Source organism: Astyanax mexicanus, chromosome 2, assembly GCF_023375975.1.
Source record: "Astyanax mexicanus isolate ESR-SI-001 chromosome 2, AstMex3_surface, whole genome shotgun sequence".
Classification (NCBI taxonomy): domain Eukaryota; kingdom Metazoa; phylum Chordata; class Actinopteri; order Characiformes; family Acestrorhamphidae; genus Astyanax; species Astyanax mexicanus.
In genome coordinates, this window is record NC_064409.1 from 32,144,891 (window position 1) to 32,164,709 (window position 19,819).

The following is a 19,819-nucleotide window of genomic DNA, read 5'->3' on the forward strand; positions in this document are numbered from 1 at the left end:
TGTCTTTGTTACTGTCCTGGCATGTAGCCATCTTGAACTGTCCTAAGGGCTTGAATTGGGGCATTTTTTTTATCTCAAACAACTTCACAATGTAGACTTCTTTAAAAAAAAAACGTTTTTTATGTAAATTAAGTATTTCAAAGTGGTTTTGTAGGAAATAATCTGAATTCTAAATAATCTCAATTGTAATCAGAACCAGGTAATCAGAGCCAGCCACCTGAAACATTTTATATAATATGAAATAACAGTATAATTGTAATGTCTGTCATTTATTATGTATGGCCATAAAAGTGCTTCCCCAGCTGCTCTATAAAAAGGATCCCTAAGGCTTTTTTTAGGTAGTGTACCTCTTGGTGAGAGACTGCTAGGCATGCCTTTATGATGGACTCAAACCTCAATGTTTATTTCAGCCCCATCCACACAAATCTGGATACATGTTATCTTCATTTTGGCCTGCCATCCACATGAGAACTGCATTTTAGTTAAATGAAAACTGAGTTTTTATTTTAAAACCCCTTGTTTGTTGATTCTATGTTAGTACTTTGTTAGTCCTGCTTTGCTGTGGAGTATCACACTGCCTCACCTGTTGTTGTTATGATCTGGTAAACCATTGCTTGCAACAGTCACCCAAGTTAGTGATATGAGGAACAATAACAGCTCAGTGAACATCACTTTTAACTGTTGTTTTTCAGCAGGACAATGCTTTTCCACACACAGCAAGAATTTCCCAGGAATCAGATTGCAACACATTGCCACAATTTATCACCAATTAAGCATTTATGGGACCAAACTGGGATGCCAGCTTCTGCAATCTTCGGGTGTGCAGGATCTACAGGCAAAACTGCAACATCTGTGTGCATATATGGCCACAGGATGCCATACAAAATCTGTAAGCCTCCATGCCTAACCCTATGAGTAAGCAGTAAGGTTTTGTTGGCAACAATGGCAAGGAAAAACTCCCTCACACTAAGAGATAGAAACCTTAGGAGAACCAAGACTCAGTAAGATCAACCTGAACAGCACAAACAAATAACAAAACAACTGTACCGAGAGATAACGGGAGCTATATCTTATGTTGAAACAGGTTCTAAGTTGAGTGTGAGTAGATGATGAGCAAATGCTCACTGTTAATTTTAAAGTATATTATATATAATATATATATAACTGTCATGTGTTTCTTAAATAACTATCTGTTTGTTTATTATGTGAAAAAGTATAAATGTTTTGGAATTATAAGAGGTAGAGCATCAGTAGGTTCTATGAAACAATGTTCAGTCAAATGGGCTAGTACATAAATGACTTTCACGAAAAGGTTTTCTTTTAAAATTCCTACTTTTTATTTTGAAAAAAGCAGGTCAAAATATAGTTTGGGAACATATTGCGTACATTAAGCCTACTAATTATTGCTTTATTACTCTTATACAAACAGAATATATAAATCTGTCACATTTTTCTGAAGTTAATGCTGCATCATGCACCTGTGATTTGTGCGATGCGTGTTTATTTTAGGCCTGTAGACCCTAATGCATTAGCGCAAGCAGTTAATCTGTAAACTTTAATGCGTTATTGTTTTTACACAAATTATTGACAAAATTGACAGTCTGGTGAAGCATTAGCAATTTAATTTAGCAACATAACAGCAAGGCTTACTGTTGAGTTTAGCAGGTACAATATTATTTTATTAATTTTTATTAATGCTGAAGTTTATTCTCTCTCACACACACGTTTTCTCTCTTTTTTAAAGCTGTTAAAGGTGGAATATGGAGCTACAGTAGTGTTTATTTTCTCCATTAAAATTCAATTAATACATACATACAATATTCTAGTTTAAAACGCATCAACACTACTCTAAGATATTAGAATACAGTAAAAAGGGATCTAGTCTACCAGACCTACACTAAAACACACCATTTATACTGTTCCCTAACAAGGATGCATTTAAGTACCAGTATTTAAAAGCATTTAATTATATTTTAACCATGACTAAGTTACATAATATTTTTGTGACTGATACAAATATTTTAAGATATATGTCTTTAAATTATTTGTATTAAATATTCTGTCACGTAAAAACAAATAATCAAAAACATCCACACCTTATATATACTGTTACGTTACGCTCTGTATATCTCTTTCTGTGCATCCCTGTATTTCTCTCTATGTATGTATCAATTCAATTCAATTCAAGGTGCATTTTGGCACCTGATATAGTGCTTGCTACATTTCTGTTACCAAAGCTCGAGAGTTATACCATTTTAACAGTAAAGCAAAATAATAGTGAACTGTCTCAGAAATTATCAATTTCTACAGTGTAGAACAGAACAGATTCTACATTTTAAAACAAGGAGAAAAAAACAATAATAATAAATAAGTGAATAAGTAAGTAAACTGTGGGTGTTTGTTACTGATTTTTTTTACTGTAGAATTCTTTGCGAATCTCAGTGTATTTAGGGTATTCTATCAGAAAGTGCAGCTCTGTCTCTGCTGTGTTTAGGTTGAGTGCTGTTGTTTTCCGGAGGCACCCAGGATCTCTTGTGCCTGCGGGTCTCTACTACAGGCAGACAGTGCTGGTGCAGGTGGATCTCAGTTTCAGATCAGTCATAGTGCTCAGGTATTCCTCTACAGTAGTGTTGTGTCGTTCGCGAACGATTCGTTCTAATGAACGAATCGTTTAAGTGAACGTACTGAATCGAATCACTTCCTCAGCTGATTCGTTCCTTCTTAGTTCAGAGAAGTTGAGCTCAGCAGCGACCGTGCAGGCCGGCAGGGGAACTGTACGGTGGCCGAGAAAGCCCAGCGCAGTGCAAATTGAAAAGCGCTGCAAAAGCACAAAACACATCCATCAAAATTACAACACAGGCGCAGCAAATAGAAAAACGCGCTGCAAATAGAACCACAACACAACGGAAGTGAGTCACAACACAACGGAATTTTCCCGGGGGACCTTAAAAGATGCTGTACCAGCTGTATACAAAGGACAATAAGTGGCAAACAAGCTTCTGAAAAGTAAGTTATGTTTATTAAAAGTTCTGCTTCACAAAACGCCTTGTTTGCCACTTATTGTCCTTTGTACACATAGTGAAGTCCGAGACGTTACTGAAGACGCAGCTTAGCTGGTACAGTATCTTTTAAGGTCCCCCGGGAAAATTCCTTTGTGTTGTGACTCACTTCCGTTGTGTTGTGGTTCTATTTGCAGCGCGTTTTTCTATTTGCTGCGCCTGTGTTGTTATTTTGATGGATGTGTTTTGTGCTTTTGCAGCGCTTTTCAATTTGCACTGCGTTGGGCTTTCTCGGCCACCGTAGAACTGCCGTGTGGTCTGTGAATCACCGGATCACCCGCAAATTTGGTGGCAGAGACTCATTGTGAGCGTACTGACGCTCCCGTCGGTCACTCACAGGGTGATTCGTTCACTGCACAGTCTAATGCTCCCGTTCACTCACTGCGTGTTCCCTTAACTATACTGTCATTCATTGCTCCAGTTCACTCACTTGTGATTTTTTGTCAGTGACTGACACTGTGATTCACATTCGCGCTGCCAACCAGAGAACTGTTTCTTTGGACACGATTTACGTTGCCACTCACTTACATGGAGTAATTTGATTTATATTTCCTATAATAAATCCAACATTTAGTTGCATACTTAAATACTTTTTATTTTTTATACAACACTCTCGTCTCCTGTTCCCGGAAGCCGTGAACTAAACCGAATCATGAACCGTTCAGCAGAGTATCAGTCGTAGGCTACTCCTGCCAAGCACTGATCGGCTCGGTGAACGTATTTTTTTTTAGTGAACTATTTCTAATGATTTAGTTCATCTAAAGCTGCTGTGCCTATCAATACTCCACAGTGTATCTCTTTCTGTTTGCAACGCAGCTTCTATCGCCTCCCACTATTTAGGCTTTTGACTGACAGGCAATTATCAAAATACCTTTCACCAACTTAAAATATATAGTAACAGCAACTTGGTAATTAAAGTATGTATATATATATATATATATATATATATATATATATATATATATATATATATATATATATATATATATATATATACACGTGTGTGTGTGTGCGCAAATAAACTATTGTACAAATAAAAATTATATATTAAAATTATTATTTGAACAGTTGCAAAATTCAACAGGGCTACGTAATATTTTCTATGTTAACATGGGGGGTCCAAATGAATAACTATGAAATGTAATGAGGACACGCCCCTCTCCTCAGATTTAATGGCGGCAATGCCCAAGAACGCTGTGAGGACACAGCACTGCCACATTAGATTTGTGGTATACAGTAAACTACACAGAGCAAATTTACATTTCAAACAGCACTACTACTAATAGTGGCTTACACCACTATTACTTAGTAACATCACTTCGTATCACTATCACTATTACGCATACATGCTTGCAGATGTAGATCTTTCAGTTTCATTAAATCAATAAAATATTAAAAGGGCAGAATAATGCTATTACTATTGTAAACCTTGGACAAAAACATGTTATACCAAAAACAACTTAAGATTAGTATGGTGTAGAGTGGGAAATAATGCTGAGAAAAGAAAACCTAGAGTATTTTTATAGAATTTATTTTTCTGGAATACGGACCACATGAAACTGTAGGCAGAAGTTGCATTATCTGCTTTTATTATGCAATTCTTCAAATTAAATCTCTAAATCTCTTTTAGTGCCCACCTTAAAAACAAAACAAGGAACAACCACCCATATTATGTCTGACATTCAAACTAGGGTGAAAACGTTTAAAAATAGCACTAAGAACAGATATTAGAACAGGAAGCTGTCACATCGTGCCAGCCACACCCATGTAAACGCCATCAGAAAATATTCAGACAATTGGTGTGGAGACAGTGAGACAAACAAAAAAAAGATGAAGTTACCGGTACACATTTTACATTATTCTAAAACCAAAACAGATGTTCCAGACAGACACATTCGGTAAGTACAAAAGTGCTTGACAGGTCACTTGTACATGAATTGGGAGAAAAATAGATATACATTATTAATTTAAAGTAAAACTAGCTTTTTACAATAAGATTGCCAGATTCTTAGGATCATATATGCTATATATATATATATATAAAAAAACATTCTTTTCCATAATAAAACCCAGTGGGGGAATGTCTCCACACCAAAGGCTTGATTTTAAGGCAACCATGCATTCGAGACATGGGTGGAGAATTTTAGGTGAAGGTGAGTGCAAAAAGTAGACTGTGGGAAGAACAACCTGAGTGTCAATATATGTTTGCTAGGGAAAGACAAATGTACGGATAGTGAGTGTGTGTCGGTTGATCAGGTGCAGGTGTGTTCTGGGCAGAGCACTACAGGTCGTCCTTGTACCACGCAACCTTTGCAGGATCTGAAAAGTTAAAAACACAAGTGTTAACATGACAAACTTAAAAATCAATTAATCTTAGGGCTCCTCCCCTTTAAAATGATTAGGTTCAAGCCCATTTATTTTTACCCTTGGTGCAACTTGTAAGAAAAATGGGAAAACTGTCATTTAGATCATAACAAGCAAACCAATATATATATTCCTGTCCTAAATGAAGTGTACTAAGTAGGAACTAAACTGCATTCTGCAGGTGTAGTTTAAATTGGTATATTGCCCAGATTACCAAAAAAAGAAATGAACAAATGCCACCTCTGCTGTTACTGTGAATACTGTTAGTCCAAGTTAAACTGCACAGATATGTGCACTAGTCCAGAACACATTTTTCCCTGCCGCAAGATTGAAAAGATTTTCATGCACATTAAGTTATTAGGAGTTTATCCAGGTTTGTGCCTTCACCCTTCCAATTTAACTATTTTCCCCACAAAAAAAAGCTTTTGCTGCTGACCCGAGTATGCTGACAATCTTAAATAACATTAAAGAGCTACTCCTGTGAATAAACAGCCAGTGATGTAACTCCCCATTGTCTTTTCCACATACTACTGCCCCAACAGGTGAATTGCATTAGTGCACTGAATCTCTCCTGTCCTAATTTTCTACCCTGGTTTTTAAACTAGTAACAGAACATTTCCAGAGTAAGGCAACACAATTTTTATTTAAATTAAGATTAAATTCTCACCTTGTTTCTGTCCCCACAGTATTGCATTCCATTCTAAAAAAGACAAATATCAATTGTAAAAGGGTGTGTAACTATATGCAGACAGCGCACCATTAAGAAAACATAAGAATTCACAAAAAACAAATTAATTAAAATTAATGCACATACCTTGTGTATGATATTCCACAGCCTCCACCAGATGGTGACAGCTAAGGAGCAGCTCTTCAGAATTCTTGGGTTCCTTTGAGCACTGGCTTTGTGAAGATGTGGAGGTCGAAATAACAGAATTTTCAGCAGTTTCCTCTCCAGCTACTGGGTGCGGAGTTGCAGCTGGACTCCTTGCTGACATATCTTGAGGTGGGACTGAAGCTGCGTTTTCTACTGCTGGGCCATCGCTAATAAAACTGAGCCCCCACTGGTTCTGCAGAAGCACCTTGATACCTGGAGGTTCCTCCGCTACTCCTCCTGAAGTTCCACCCGCCTTCACTTTGGAGGCGTAGCTGACTGCAGGCTGCAGCTTTGCAGGGCTGTCCTTCACTGGGAAGGCAGGTGGAGGTTTAAGGGATGACAAAGTGTCTCCAACCCACCGTTCTTTGTGTGTGTGGGTCTGAGAGGACCTGAGGTTTTTTTCACCGCCACGAGGCCCCATCCCGCCTCCGTCTTGCCGAGAGCCTCTGTTACCCCTGGCATGCACCCGCTGCTCTCTGTGCAAGCTAGAGAAGAAGACGTGTGTATGGCCAGTCCTGTGCGATTCATTAAAACTGTTTGAGGAAGTCTGACGGATGGACTTGCTATCCACTCCTGCTGAGCAGCCTCCTCCTCCTCCACCACCACCACAGCTGCCAGAGCCAGGGGAGAGGCGTCGGTTCCGAATGTGTGGTTCTGGCTTAGGTGCAGCGACGAGGACAGCAGGGTCACACAGGGGGTCCGACTCACACACTGCATTACTTGCCTCCCAGGTACCTGCAAAAAGGAGCAATTTCCTTTAAGAACATGCATCATAGTAAGCATCATATAAAAAAAAGAAAGAAAAAAAAAATATTTTATATATACGCCAAACGTAACTGTCCTGACAATTTTCATACTTACAGATTTATCTAACTGTAAGTTAGGTTATTTTATCTCACGTTTCACAATCTTGAATCAACGTTTTTTTCTGATAATAATGTCAAAATCTCTCCTTTTGTAGCAATCAGATAGCTGAAAGTTGGATGTGTCTTTTCCACTTAACAAATCTAATCAATATTCATGATACACAAATTGTTAGAAAATGATGTACTGTAGATTTGGCTTTGGAGTTAGAGAACAGCACAAGTAACCAAATAACTGAAGCCACACAGACGATGTATAGAGTAATGTATAGAGTAAGCTTTTACGTATTCAAAGTGCATCATTGAGATCACTGATTGGTTAAAAGCATGTAAAGCTATATATGTCTTACTAGATCTTCGCATTGTTCTAATGACTAATTTACTCTGTGTGAACTAATTTACTTGTCAACTGGAAATCCGTCAGCGTTAGACCGCCAATTCAAATATATTCTTCAATAAACATGTGACTGTTTCCAACACCGCGCTAAATAAGTGCTGGAGGCCTGCAGTAAATCGGCTAGCTAGGCATTTTCCTGTCGCATGATTACCACGGTGTACGTGTCACTGTATCGCTGTAATATTTTCCCGACTACTCGAATAGTTAACGACAAATCTAACTCGCTACAGTCTCGCTCAAAATATATTACACACCAGACCGCATGGTTTTAAGTTAAGTGTAATGGAGGCTGTATTACGGCGGGAGAACTTAGACCAAGTCTACTCTCAGCTACTGCCCTCCCCAAACGAACACACCTAACCTAACGTTAGCAACCAAAGCTAACTTAGCTAGGTAGCGTCAGTTAGGCTGGCTAAGAAAAAAAAAACATTTCTGGAACATACACCCTGCAGAGACGTTTAGTGTAAAGCAAATAAATGAGAGTTTAGCTAAAGCTAGAGTTTTGCTATTTTTTAGTGTGTAAAAAGACGACCTTATAGAGAGGAATCAGTTAAAACTGCCAACTCGCTGAAATATAAGCTGCGCTAAACACGCTAGGTGAGGTTAGCTAGTTAGCCGCTTTAGCGAACCGAGCGTTAGCTGGTAAAAGTTCGACCACAGAAGCTAAGCACAGCTTGATAACTAACCAATACCGGAAAACTACTAGGACAAGAACCAATGTCTTAATTTAATTTAAAATAAATAAAAACTCAACTATTTCTAGCTACAAAACAAGTCCAGAAAAGTCTGCTAATCTAACTGGGTTAGGTTAACAAACCTAGCTAACGCTTTTGAGCTGTAACGAAAGCTGGACGACGTTAGCTTAGCTAGTTTCTAAAAATGTCTAACTAGCTAACGACAGCCTGCCGGGAAAGCCGCGGCCTCTCTCCTCACATCAACCCCCCTCCTGCAGCAGCTTCAGGGCCCTGTTAATAATACGGTGCGCAGTATCAGCCCTGGGTCTTCTCGGTGTTCAGACCGTCCTGAGGAGTCACACGCTTTCGTAACAAAGAAAGTTTCATAAGACCGAGTTCATTCCGGGCGGGTTGTTGACTCCACCACCGCCGCGAACATCCCCACCGCCTGAACCGCAGATCACCGAAAACAACACGGCCAGAGCTCTCTACAAACCCGCCGCTCAAATCACACAGCTCACCTGTTTTAATATGCATTCTGATCAGATGAATTCCCGACGGGCTGCTCTGTTTATGGCGGTGTTTTGTAGCGGGACAGCGTGCTGCTCTTCTCTCGCAGGGAGGAACCAGACTAAACGGCCGGGTGGAAGTAGTTTCTCGTAAGTTCCGTAAGTAGAGGCGCGAAGAGGGGCGGGAGGAGCGGCCCTCACCAGCGCCCCCAGCCCGCAGTTAAACACAGATAGTGCAGGTGAACAACACGGCTGATTTTGAATGATCTTTACCACAAGACAACCACAGTATTTTTTGTCACGGTATCTTTTAAAATTCCCCCCATTACTCGAATAGTTAACTACAAGTCTTATTCGGCACAGTATCGCTCAAAATTGGCGATAAGGCCGCATGGTAAAAAGGTAAGTGTAATGCAGGCTGTATTACGTCGGAAAGACTAAGACCCAGTCTACTCTCAGCTTCTGCCTTTCCCAAATGAAGACCCTAACCTAGCTAACTTGCATAGGTAGTGTCAGCTACTGGACAGACCATGGTGAGACGTGTGGTGTAAATCCTGGAAATTATGTTTGTTCCCTCTAATGAGTTATATGCATTTTAACTGCAAATACACATACAAACAGATCAAACTGTTCAGCCTACAGTAGCTTATACCACCTAATAACATTGCAGGTATAAGACCTTTTCACACGTGCAGTCTTTAATCAAAGTAGACAAAAAGATACTCAAACAGAGATTATACAAATTAAAGAGATAAAAGAAAGTAATTGAGATCTGTCAGTCTGGAAAAGGTTATAAAGCCATTTCCAAATTGTTGATACTCCAGTGAACACACAGTGTCTACAAATGGCGAAAAACATTGGTGAACCTTCCCAGGAGTGGCCAGCCAACCAAAAGTACCCCAAGAATGCAGCGACAACTCATCCGAGAGGTCAAAAAAGACCCCACAACAACATCCAAAAGCTGCAGGCCTGACTTGCGTCAGTTAAGATCAGTGTTTATGACTCCACCATAAGAAAGAAACTGGGTAAAAATAGCCTGCATGACCAAGATAAAACCACAGCAGAAATATATTTCAGTTTTGCCAGAAAACATCTTGATGATCCCCTAGATTTTATAGAAATTCTTTGTGCACTGATGAGTCAAAAGTTAAACTTTTTGAAAGGTGTGTCCCATTACATCTGGTGTAAAAAGTAACACCGCATTTCAGTAAAAACACATCATACCTACAGTAAAACATGGTGGAAGTGTGATGGTCTGGGCCTGTTATGCTGCTACATAAGCCAGAAGATTGCTGTGATTAATGGAACCAGGGATTCAGCTATATACCAAAATGTCATGAAGGAAAATGTCCGGCTATCTGTTTATGACCTCAAGCTGAAACAAACTTGGGTTCTGCAGCAAAACAAAGATCCAAAGCACACCAACAAGCCCACATCAGAATGGCTAACAAACAAAATTAAGGTTTTGGAGTGGCCTTGTCAGAGTCTGATTGAGATGCTGTGGCATTAAACCTAAAACCCTCCAATGTGGCAGAATTACAACAATTACGCAAAGAAAAGTGGGCCACAATTCCTCCACAGCACTTATAAGACTCTGCAAATGTTTGAGTGCAGTTGTTGCTGCTAAGGGTGCAACAACCAGTTATTAGGTTTAGAGGCAAGCACTTTTTCCACACAGGGCCATTTTTTTCTCCATTAATAATAACAACCTTCATTTAAAAAAACACATTTTGTGTTTACTTTTTTGTCTTTGACTGATGTTTAATGTATTGTTGGATGATCCAAAACATTTAAGAGTGACAGACATGCAAACACTAAGAAATCATGGAGTAGGGAAACACTTTTTCACACCATTGTATATCTTAAATAACAGTCTATATATGTACACACAAGCAAGTAAAGAAGGCATTATTTTTGTTTGTTCATAAATACCCATCTATTTACTTGTCATTAATGCATAGAAAGACAGACAACAGCAAAAATTGGTCTACAAAAAGAATGCTTAAATTGTGTGTACCTTTCATTTAGCAAGCCTACTGTTTGAAATGTAGACTGATCTACAGTGTTGGAATGAACTGTGACCTTACCTTTTTTATACAAATATCTCTTCATCACAATCCTTCTAGAGGTGCTATGAAAATACAGTGTCTTCTCCATCAAATGCATTTCCTGAAATTAATGGCACATCCTGAAAGGACAGACATTCCTGCCTTAGAAGTGGAAATGGTGAGCTTAAACTTGGAATACCTTCTGTTAAACTAGATCATGAAGATGGGTGTTTAGTATAGCAAGGAGATTACACCAGATAGGTGATCCTCTAATGAAAAAGTTAACCTTTAGTATACATCAAATGCGGTGCAGTATTTGTAATGGTGCCCAACACATGTAAGAATAAGTGAGAATGAGGCTAATAGCTAGCAATTTTATGTAAAATCAATGCAATGTCGTAATACACTTCTTTGCATATTTGTGATGCCATTACGTTAGCTTAACACACACCTTTCCAGTTTCTTTTTTTCTTCACTTTTATTTCACATGTATTAATACATATGCGCAGCTCGGTCAGGTCTGTACGAGCTGCGGGTAAAGTAGGGCGGTCTGAGAGAGAGCTGCTGAAAGAGGTAGTGATGGCAAAAGTGGGGCTTTTGGGAGATCGGATCAAATGAACCAAATGATTCAGAAAAAAGATTCGATCTTGAGACATTCAATTCATCTCACACCAGTGAATACCCAGCGACATCTGGTGGGCAATCAGACACTTTATCTGTTTGGCTTTACGAAAATGATCTAGCAGACTTAAAGCCTTTTTTAATTTCACAAATGCTGAGGTTTGACAAATTATGAGCAATAAATAATAAAGCACTGGAATGTTTGTGATTTTCCTGACAACAATCTAATATTAAAATGTTAATGTTGAAAAAATTAGGATGCACTATGCTGTCTGTTTTGGATTTTGGGTGGATGTTAGTATAATGTAAAAAACCTTTATTGGGACATTTTTCTCGAGTTTTATTGAGTCTCTGCACAGATCTTCATAGTTGGTCAAATACGTCTGCTATGTTCTTGCTGGAGAGTGACATGACGTGCAGGTGCAATGGGTCACATATAAATCAACAGGGTGTCGGAATGGTATATGTTTATACTTCTCATCCAACCACAATCAAATTTACTCTATACAGATGGACAGATTTATCTGGATAGGGTTTTGGGTTTTTTGAATGATGAGAAGCCGGATTAAAAAAGGTGAAATGAAACAGGAGTATTGAGACTCTTTTTAAAATGTAAGAAGTAGAAAGTTCAGATTATTGTGTGAAAATGTAAGTAGTAGAAGCATAGACAACCTAAATTGTCTAAATAATTATTAGTAGGTACAGTATTAAAAAGTATTTAAAATTATTTGTACTTCATGACTTGAGACCTCTGAATTAGACAGGTAGACGGAGCTCAGGCAGTAGGGGGCAGTGTGCTCTTCTGCTTGCTGGTAGATATGCTATCCGCTTGCAGAAGAAGGTGTCTATCAAAAGTATCAGGCGATAAATAATCTTGTTTATGGTTTATTTTTATATGATATTGAGGAGAGGACTGGTCCTCCAGCGCGATGTTTCAGCCCGTTCTGTACTTCCCCGAGGTGGTGCAGATGCAGCGCAGCCAGGAGGAGGAGGAGTATGAAGAAGTGAGAGTGCCGGGGTGTGAAGTGAAAACGGAGCAGTGTGAGACCTGCATAGACGGTGAGATAAACCCGGGGACTGATCAGATCACACCGCGCACTAATGATCCAGTCTCAGAGATCAACACGGTGACTGAACTGTCAGCGACACAGAGCCGAGTGACCGGGGAGAACAGGATAATAACACTCAGAGAGGAGCCTGGAGTTATAACTGTTACTCAGGGCCTCTCTCTGATACAGACAGTATAAAATCCGAACAGCACACTGATTTATACTCTAATCAACTAACACAGCTAATACACACCCTGATAACAGAGGGCTTGGTACCAGTACTTCACCCATATGACCGTATTTAATGTTAATAAAGAGGCCCACAGGCCTGTAGCAGGACAGCAGCTCACTGAGCTGATAATGAATCAGCAGCACAGACCCTCAAAACACTGGATTCATCCTCCACTCACCTGGCGGTTTATAAACACAGGCCTGATTAAACCAGGAATCAGGGAAAAAAGCAATAAATTAGTTAATAGATTTGTTTTGGTCGGTGTAACGTTTTTGACTGTATCAAGCTAAATTAGAAATGAAAAAGAAATGTGTTTTCATCCATTTTTTTATTATCTAGTTTTCATTTCAGTCTTTCGCAAACAGAATTTCAAGAAAATGAGATTTCAGATTTGTCCATATTGTAACACAATTTGGTGGTATACTCAAACTTACAAAATTAGAAAATAAAATATAATTTTTTTTTATTTTTTGTGAAATTATTATTGCGAGGGGCAGACATAAAAAAAAATAAAATTGGAAAATGTGTAAATGTATTTCACGTACACTGCACTACATAAAAAAATGTAATTAATAAATATTACACTGATCGGTTTTGTCTGTCTTTTGCAGATGTGTATTCGTTAAATAAAGCATACAGTGATCGATCTAATAAAAATATCAGAATTGCATGATAGATTGATAGACAGTCACACAAGCTTCATAATTTGGGCTTTGTGTGCCACTACACTAGATTAGAAATGAAATACTTGAGTTGTCACTGAAGTGAAGACTTTTAATTTCCTAATTAGAAAACAAATATTATGAAGCGTTTAAAAATTACAACCATTTTTCAACAAAGCCTCCTCATTTCAGGGGATCAAAAGTTATTGGACAGATTAACTTTTCCATAAACTATATCTTTATTTTGAATACTTTTTCGAGAATTATATGCAGGCAATGACTGCCAGAACTTATTGACATCACCAAACTCTGTGTTTCTTCCTTTATGATGCTTTGCTAGCCCTTTACTGCAGCTGTCTTCAGTTGTCTTCAGTTGTTACTTAAGTGAATGAAATGCCGCTCAATCAGGTTTAGATCTGATGATTGATTTGGCCACTGCAGAATATTTCACTTCTATGCCTTAAAAATCTCCTGCGTTGCTTTCACATTGTTCATCTGTAATGTAAAGCGATGTCCAATCAACCTTACTTAATTTAATTGAAGCTGAGCAGAAAGTGAATCCCTGTACACTTTAGAATTCATCCTTTCGCTTCTGTCTTTTGTCACATCATCAATAAATACTAGTGACTCAGTGCCACTGAAAGCCATGCATGCCCATCCACCAACATGTTTAACAGAGGATGTGGTGGGCTTAGTGTTGAGCCATTCCAAGCCTTTTCCATACTTTCTTCTTCCTATCATTCTGGTACAGACGGATCTCAGAATTTCCTGGTCAAAGAACGCTTTCCTGGTGAAAGAACTCTTTAACCTTATTTAAGCTTATTTAACCACATGTTGTAGGTTCACAGCTTTCAAATGCAAATTCCACACCTGAAATTAACTCCAGACCTTTTATCTGCTTAAATGATGATGAACTATCAAGGAAATTGACAGTGAAGTCCATAAATTAGCGTTTCAGATAATTTATTTTTAAATTACTTTTCAGCCCCTGAAATGAGGATGCTTTGTAGAAAAACTCCTAAACACTTGAAAGGATATTTTTGTTTGACCCCTTGAATTAAACCTGAAAGTCTACAACTCCATTGCATCTAATGTGTTTTATTTCAGATTCGGTGTGGTGCCATGCAGAGCCCAAATTATGAAGATTGTGTCACTGTCCAAATATTTTTGGGCTTTACTGTATATGTGTATCTGGGCGAAGATAATAAGACACTGGTCTCTATACATTTGGAATCACTGTTATGCGTGAACAGCCCCTCAATAGCATTACAAATTGTGTACTTTATTACCTAATGGTCCTCATAATTTTTTTTTATTGTTATCTGTGTTTTAGGCATTGACGTGCTTGTAAAAGATGAACCGGAGGAGCAGACTTTGTCTGAGGAAACACCAAGTACACCAGCACTAAGCACTGAGATTGGCGAAGAAACCATCAGTCGCAGTTTTCAGAATGTCATCTTTTCAGCACAGATAAGTGAACAAGAGAAAAAGTGTTACCCCTGTTCCTTTTGTGAGAAGCGTTTCTCTAGGCCACAGTTTCTAAAAACTCACCTAAGAACACATACTGGAGAAAAGCCTTACCTCTGCACAGTGTGTGGGAAGACTTTTTCTCACCAGGCGTCATTAACAGGTCATCTGAGAACACATACAGGAGAGAAGCCCTACCAGTGCTTTCAATGTGGGAAGAGCTTTTCCCTGTCAGGTTCATTAAAATTACACGAAAGAATACATACTGGAGAGAAGCCTTATCATTGCTTTGAGTGCGGGAAGAGTTTTTCGAGGCAAGAATTTCTGAAAAAACATCAACGAATGCATTCTGGAGAGAAACCCTTTAGTTGTGCTGAGTGTGGCAAGCGATTTTCACATCCAAGCTCACTGAAAGATCATGAGGGACTACACACTGGAGAGAAACCCTACAGCTGTTCTGATTGCGGTAGGAAATTTTCTCATCCGAGCTCACTCAAGGTCCATGAGCGGATACACACTGGAGAAAAGCCTTATCACTGCATTCAGTGCGGAAAAAGTTTCTCTCATCTTCCATCCCTAAAAATTCATGTCAGAATTCATACGGGAGAAAAGCCTTACATTTGCCCTCAGTGTGGAAAAGGTTTCTCTCATGCGGGCTTGTTGAAAAGCCACCAGAGGATGCACACAGGAGAGAAGCCGTACCACTGCTCCCACTGCGGGAAGAGCTTTTCTCAGTCAAGTGCTTTGAAAGTTCACCAGAGGATACATACTGGAGAGAAGCCTTACCAGTGCACTCAGTGTGAGAAGAGTTTTTCACATCCAGGCTCTTTAAAAGTTCACGAGAGAAAACATACTGGAGAGAGACCTTACGAATGTGAACAGTGTGGGAAGACATTTCTCAGAGCAGGCTACTTAAAAGAACACCTGAAACGACACGCTGCTCAGAAACAAACTGTTGAATACTGAAGTGCTCTTCTTCATATAGCGATTGAAAAGCTTATTTTTGAAGAGCTGCGGTTTTGCCTGTGGACTGCTATTGCAGTTAGAACTGTCTCATAAAGCATTAAAAGAATTGATAGCAATAATATGTATTGAAAGCTTATTTTCAAAAGTTTTGCATAGTGTGTTCATTTTTATCATCATCATTATCATTTAGAAAAACAAAATCATTCTAAAATTCTGACTTTATTAATGGCATTATGAAAAGATGTGTGTTGTTAAAAAATTGAATTTAAAAGGTGTACCCAATGGTATATTATGGCATATGGCATAGTTTGGTACATGTAACTAACATACCTTGAATCTCACACCTTGTATAATCATTTAAAATAAAATCTTCACTTATTTATATTTTCTTCCCTTATATATAACAATGACCCAGCCGTCATTCTAGCCCTAGTCCAAGATGGTGATGCTGTAACACACAGCAATTGCAGGCACAGGCAATTTCTGGGAGCATGGTGCTTTTGTAGCCTTCATATACAGTTTTTGCCGTGACTGTGCATGAGTAACACTGAGCATGCACTTCAGGCTATCAGGATAACAGTACTATTCAGTAACATTTGTAACGGCTGCAATAATTGCAAAACAAATTCAGCCTTTCCTGTGCAATAAATCATGCATTGCTAATTATAGTATTCATGAACCCAACATACAACAAACAACAACTTGTTTTACTTCAGGGCCAAATCACAGGGGTGTAAATGGGTGTGTAAAGATAGAGATGTACTTCCTGTTTGTCTGTGTAGACAACCGGCTGCATCATGAACATAACTTGCCACATACTTTTCCGTGTGCATTGCAGGTTAGTGGAGACTTCCACTAGAGCACAGATCACAGAACAATGACCAGATTTCACACTGACTTTTAAAATATTCAGATCTTATTTCAGCAGTTTTGATACTGCTGAATGTCTGCACTGGCTCTATTTTTAATATGTATATTTATTGTGTATTCATGTATATTAATTTCTGAGGATGTGCACAATCAGTGCATCAAACATTTGCAGGATACGTGTGGCAGCCATACGTGTAACACTACACTTAACTGTGCATACATGAATAATGAATGTGTAGTTAACAGAAAGTAGAGCGTGAAACTTTACTGTTGTAGGGATGTAAACTAGACTTGCTAATATAAAGTAGGGCTGCAACGATTAGTCGATATAATAGACAAGTCGATTCTAAAAATTTGTCAACTCCAAATGTTTGTTGTCGACTAATCATCAATTAGTAGCACTACACAAATTACTGGGGATAAAAACACGGTCTGCGCCTCTATAAGTGCCCACTCACAACAGATTACACATTTCCTCACTAAAAATCAGCACCTTCCACATTCAAAGGACAATATCCTAGACATTTGAAGGGCATTAAAAACTCATGATCAGCTGTTTCTATCGTTTTGAACCAATAGTGAAAGTTAGAAACGAGAGCCGCATCCACAGCAAGCAGAGAGGGAGGGAATGGCAGAAATAAGCGTTGACTAATCAACTAATCGGAAAAATGATCGGCCAAAATAATTATTAGTTTCAGCCGTAATATAAAAAAGGGTTTAATGCAGAACCATGACAACTCAATTTGGTATTCAAATACATAAATATTTAGTACCTACATTGTAGTTGGCTCAAAGGTCTCTAAAATGGTCTTATATCACAGCAAAAATATATAAAAATATTTTAATAGTTTTAAAATGTTATATATATATATTACAAATCCATTTTGATTTTTGATTATAGTGTAGGATCCACATATATGACCTTGTTTCTGGATGGAGTGGACATTTCCTTTGGAAATCAGTTCTCCAGTCCTGGTCCTGGACTCCGTCCACCACAGCCTGATGATTTACATGCTCAAACACACTTGGAAATTAACTGTCCCAGACATTGGCTTTCCACAAAGCAGCGTTTCTAAGTTTAATCAGATATCCTTTTACTTAAATTAGTCCAAAATGAAAAGACCTGATGGACATTGAGGCTGGTGAGTTCTTAACTTTGGACTAAAGGAGAAATCCTGTTACACTCACTGGGATCTTAAAACAGGATTACTTTCAGTAATCTACATTTAAAACAATTGGTTAAACTGGTCAGTGAATCATTAATACCGAAACAGTGTTATGACATGAAGGAAAATATTTATCAGTGATATGCGTCCTCTGTTTCACTCACTGTCATCAGGATTAACCACATTTGCTCACCTGATTGTATATATTGTATTGGTATGACGTGAAGGTTGCATTTCATAAATGTGTTTCTTTTTTTGAGTGTTAGTTTATATATAGCAGATTAGGACTCAATGTACATACATACATAACCAACGTAACATTAGCTACATTTGTATGTAGTTATATACCTGTTTGTGTGTGATGCAGGTATAAATGAGCTTTTTGAGTGTATGTCAGTGTAAGCCTTGTAACTAGGAATGGATCTCAGTACTTGACACTACTCTGGGTTTCCAAATTATTTTTTTTACTGTACAGACTGATTTCCTAAGTTTCTAATTCACCATGCACCAGCAGGTGGGTACAATAATGTAACGGTAATTTCTTAGACAACTGTGATATGAAATATCTCATTACTGAGACACTTACCAATTGAGATTTCTTAATAGCAGTGAGGTCTACATCACAAAAATAACCCATTTATTTGAATATGAACCTATGTGTGTGTGTGTTTATATGCAGTGTTGTAATAGTAAAATACTCTTTTGAAAAGATTTTGTTTTATTTGGGTACTACTTTGCCTTAAAACTCTATGACCTGCATGTACCTCTCTACCATGAATAGATTTTAAAGTACTCTACCCTACATGCATCACTACTGTATTCACCCCACCTTTTCTAATTTGTCTCTGTTTTCTTTCTACTGTTTTTTATTTATTGAATCATGGAACTATGTAAAATAAAATAAAAATGCTGTTGTATTAAAATCTAAAGTCTTTATTTGCTGAAAGGGTGGTGGGTAAGAGACTTATACACTTAGTCATTTTGAATAAAAAGCTGTTTGATACTGATATGAAAATAATTAAGCTAATTTAATGTTGATGGGGACTGAATGAAACTCAAAACAAGACAAATGTTTGTAAAGTGGTAGCTAACGGATACCTGAAGTAAAGGGTCTGATTCACATTTTAAGTTTGCGTGCTTTACATGGTACAGTGTAATCATTTTACACAATGTGGAGCATACTATACCTAAAACTTTTGCAGATGATACATAGCAAAGATAGCAAAGTTAATGTTGAGATAATTGTGATGTTCACTATTGCTTCTGTTTGTAAAACAAACAGGGGACATCAGCTTGAAACACTGAAAATGCTTGGGGAAAAACACCTTTACAATAATGCTAGTCCTCTAATGAATACACTGACATATGTTTTGGTCATTATAGAATAAATGCAAAGATTCAAGCTGGTAAAAGACAACGTACACTAATCAGCCATAAAAATAAACCACCTGATAATGTTATGTTAAGGAACAATTCAGGAACAAAGGAGAAACAGTAATTTAGATCTATCAATTAAACTAATTTTAAAGCCTTTTCTAAAGTTGTGCGACTCTAGCAAACCACAGTGAGGGCCATTATCCACAAATAGTGAACTTCCCAGGAGTCGCCAGCCGACCAAAATTACATCAAGAGTGCAGGTACAACTCATCCTTTCAAGAATTTCCCCTCGGGGATCAATAAAGTATCTATCTATCTATCTATCTATCTATCTATCTATCTATCTATCTATCTATCTATCTATCTATCTATCTATCTATCTATCTATCTATCTATCTATCTATCTATCTATCTATCTATCTATCTATCTATCTATCTATCTATCTATCTATCTGTCTGTCTATCTATCTATCTGTCTATCTATCTATCTATCTCATCCGAGAGGTTATAAAAGACCCCAAAACACATGAAGAACTGCAGGCCTTACTTGCATCAGTTAAGGCCAGCATTCATGGTCATAAGAAAGAGACTGAAGAATAAGAAAATTAAAGCTTGTCTTAA

At 38.1% G+C, this 19,819-nt stretch overlaps 3 protein-coding genes across 3 annotated transcripts in view; 2 read left to right on the forward strand and 1 right to left on the reverse strand.

The window, feature by feature from the left end:
- The window catches only part of si:dkey-14d8.1 (zinc finger protein 502), a 127,323-nt gene that overhangs the window by 25,836 nt on the left and 81,668 nt on the right, over positions 1 to 19,819 (forward strand). The window lies entirely within an intron of this gene.
- On the reverse strand, positions 4,600 to 8,910 carry si:ch211-214j24.10 (uncharacterized protein LOC558894 homolog). Its single transcript, XM_007229736.4, has 4 exons — positions 8,753 to 8,910; positions 6,238 to 7,032; positions 6,091 to 6,123; positions 4,600 to 5,378 (listed from the first exon to the last, which is right to left on the reverse strand). Exons 1-4 carry the CDS (start codon positions 8,766 to 8,768, stop codon positions 5,341 to 5,343), a joined length of 882 nt encoding a protein of 293 aa, XP_007229798.2. The 5' UTR covers positions 8,769 to 8,910; the 3' UTR covers positions 4,600 to 5,340.
- On the forward strand, positions 12,218 to 18,744 carry LOC103033942 (zinc finger protein 664). The gene is made up of 2 exons (XM_007229737.4): positions 12,218 to 12,468; positions 14,686 to 18,744. Exons 1-2 carry the CDS (start codon positions 12,339 to 12,341, stop codon positions 15,783 to 15,785), a joined length of 1,230 nt encoding a protein of 409 aa, XP_007229799.2. The 5' UTR covers positions 12,218 to 12,338; the 3' UTR covers positions 15,786 to 18,744.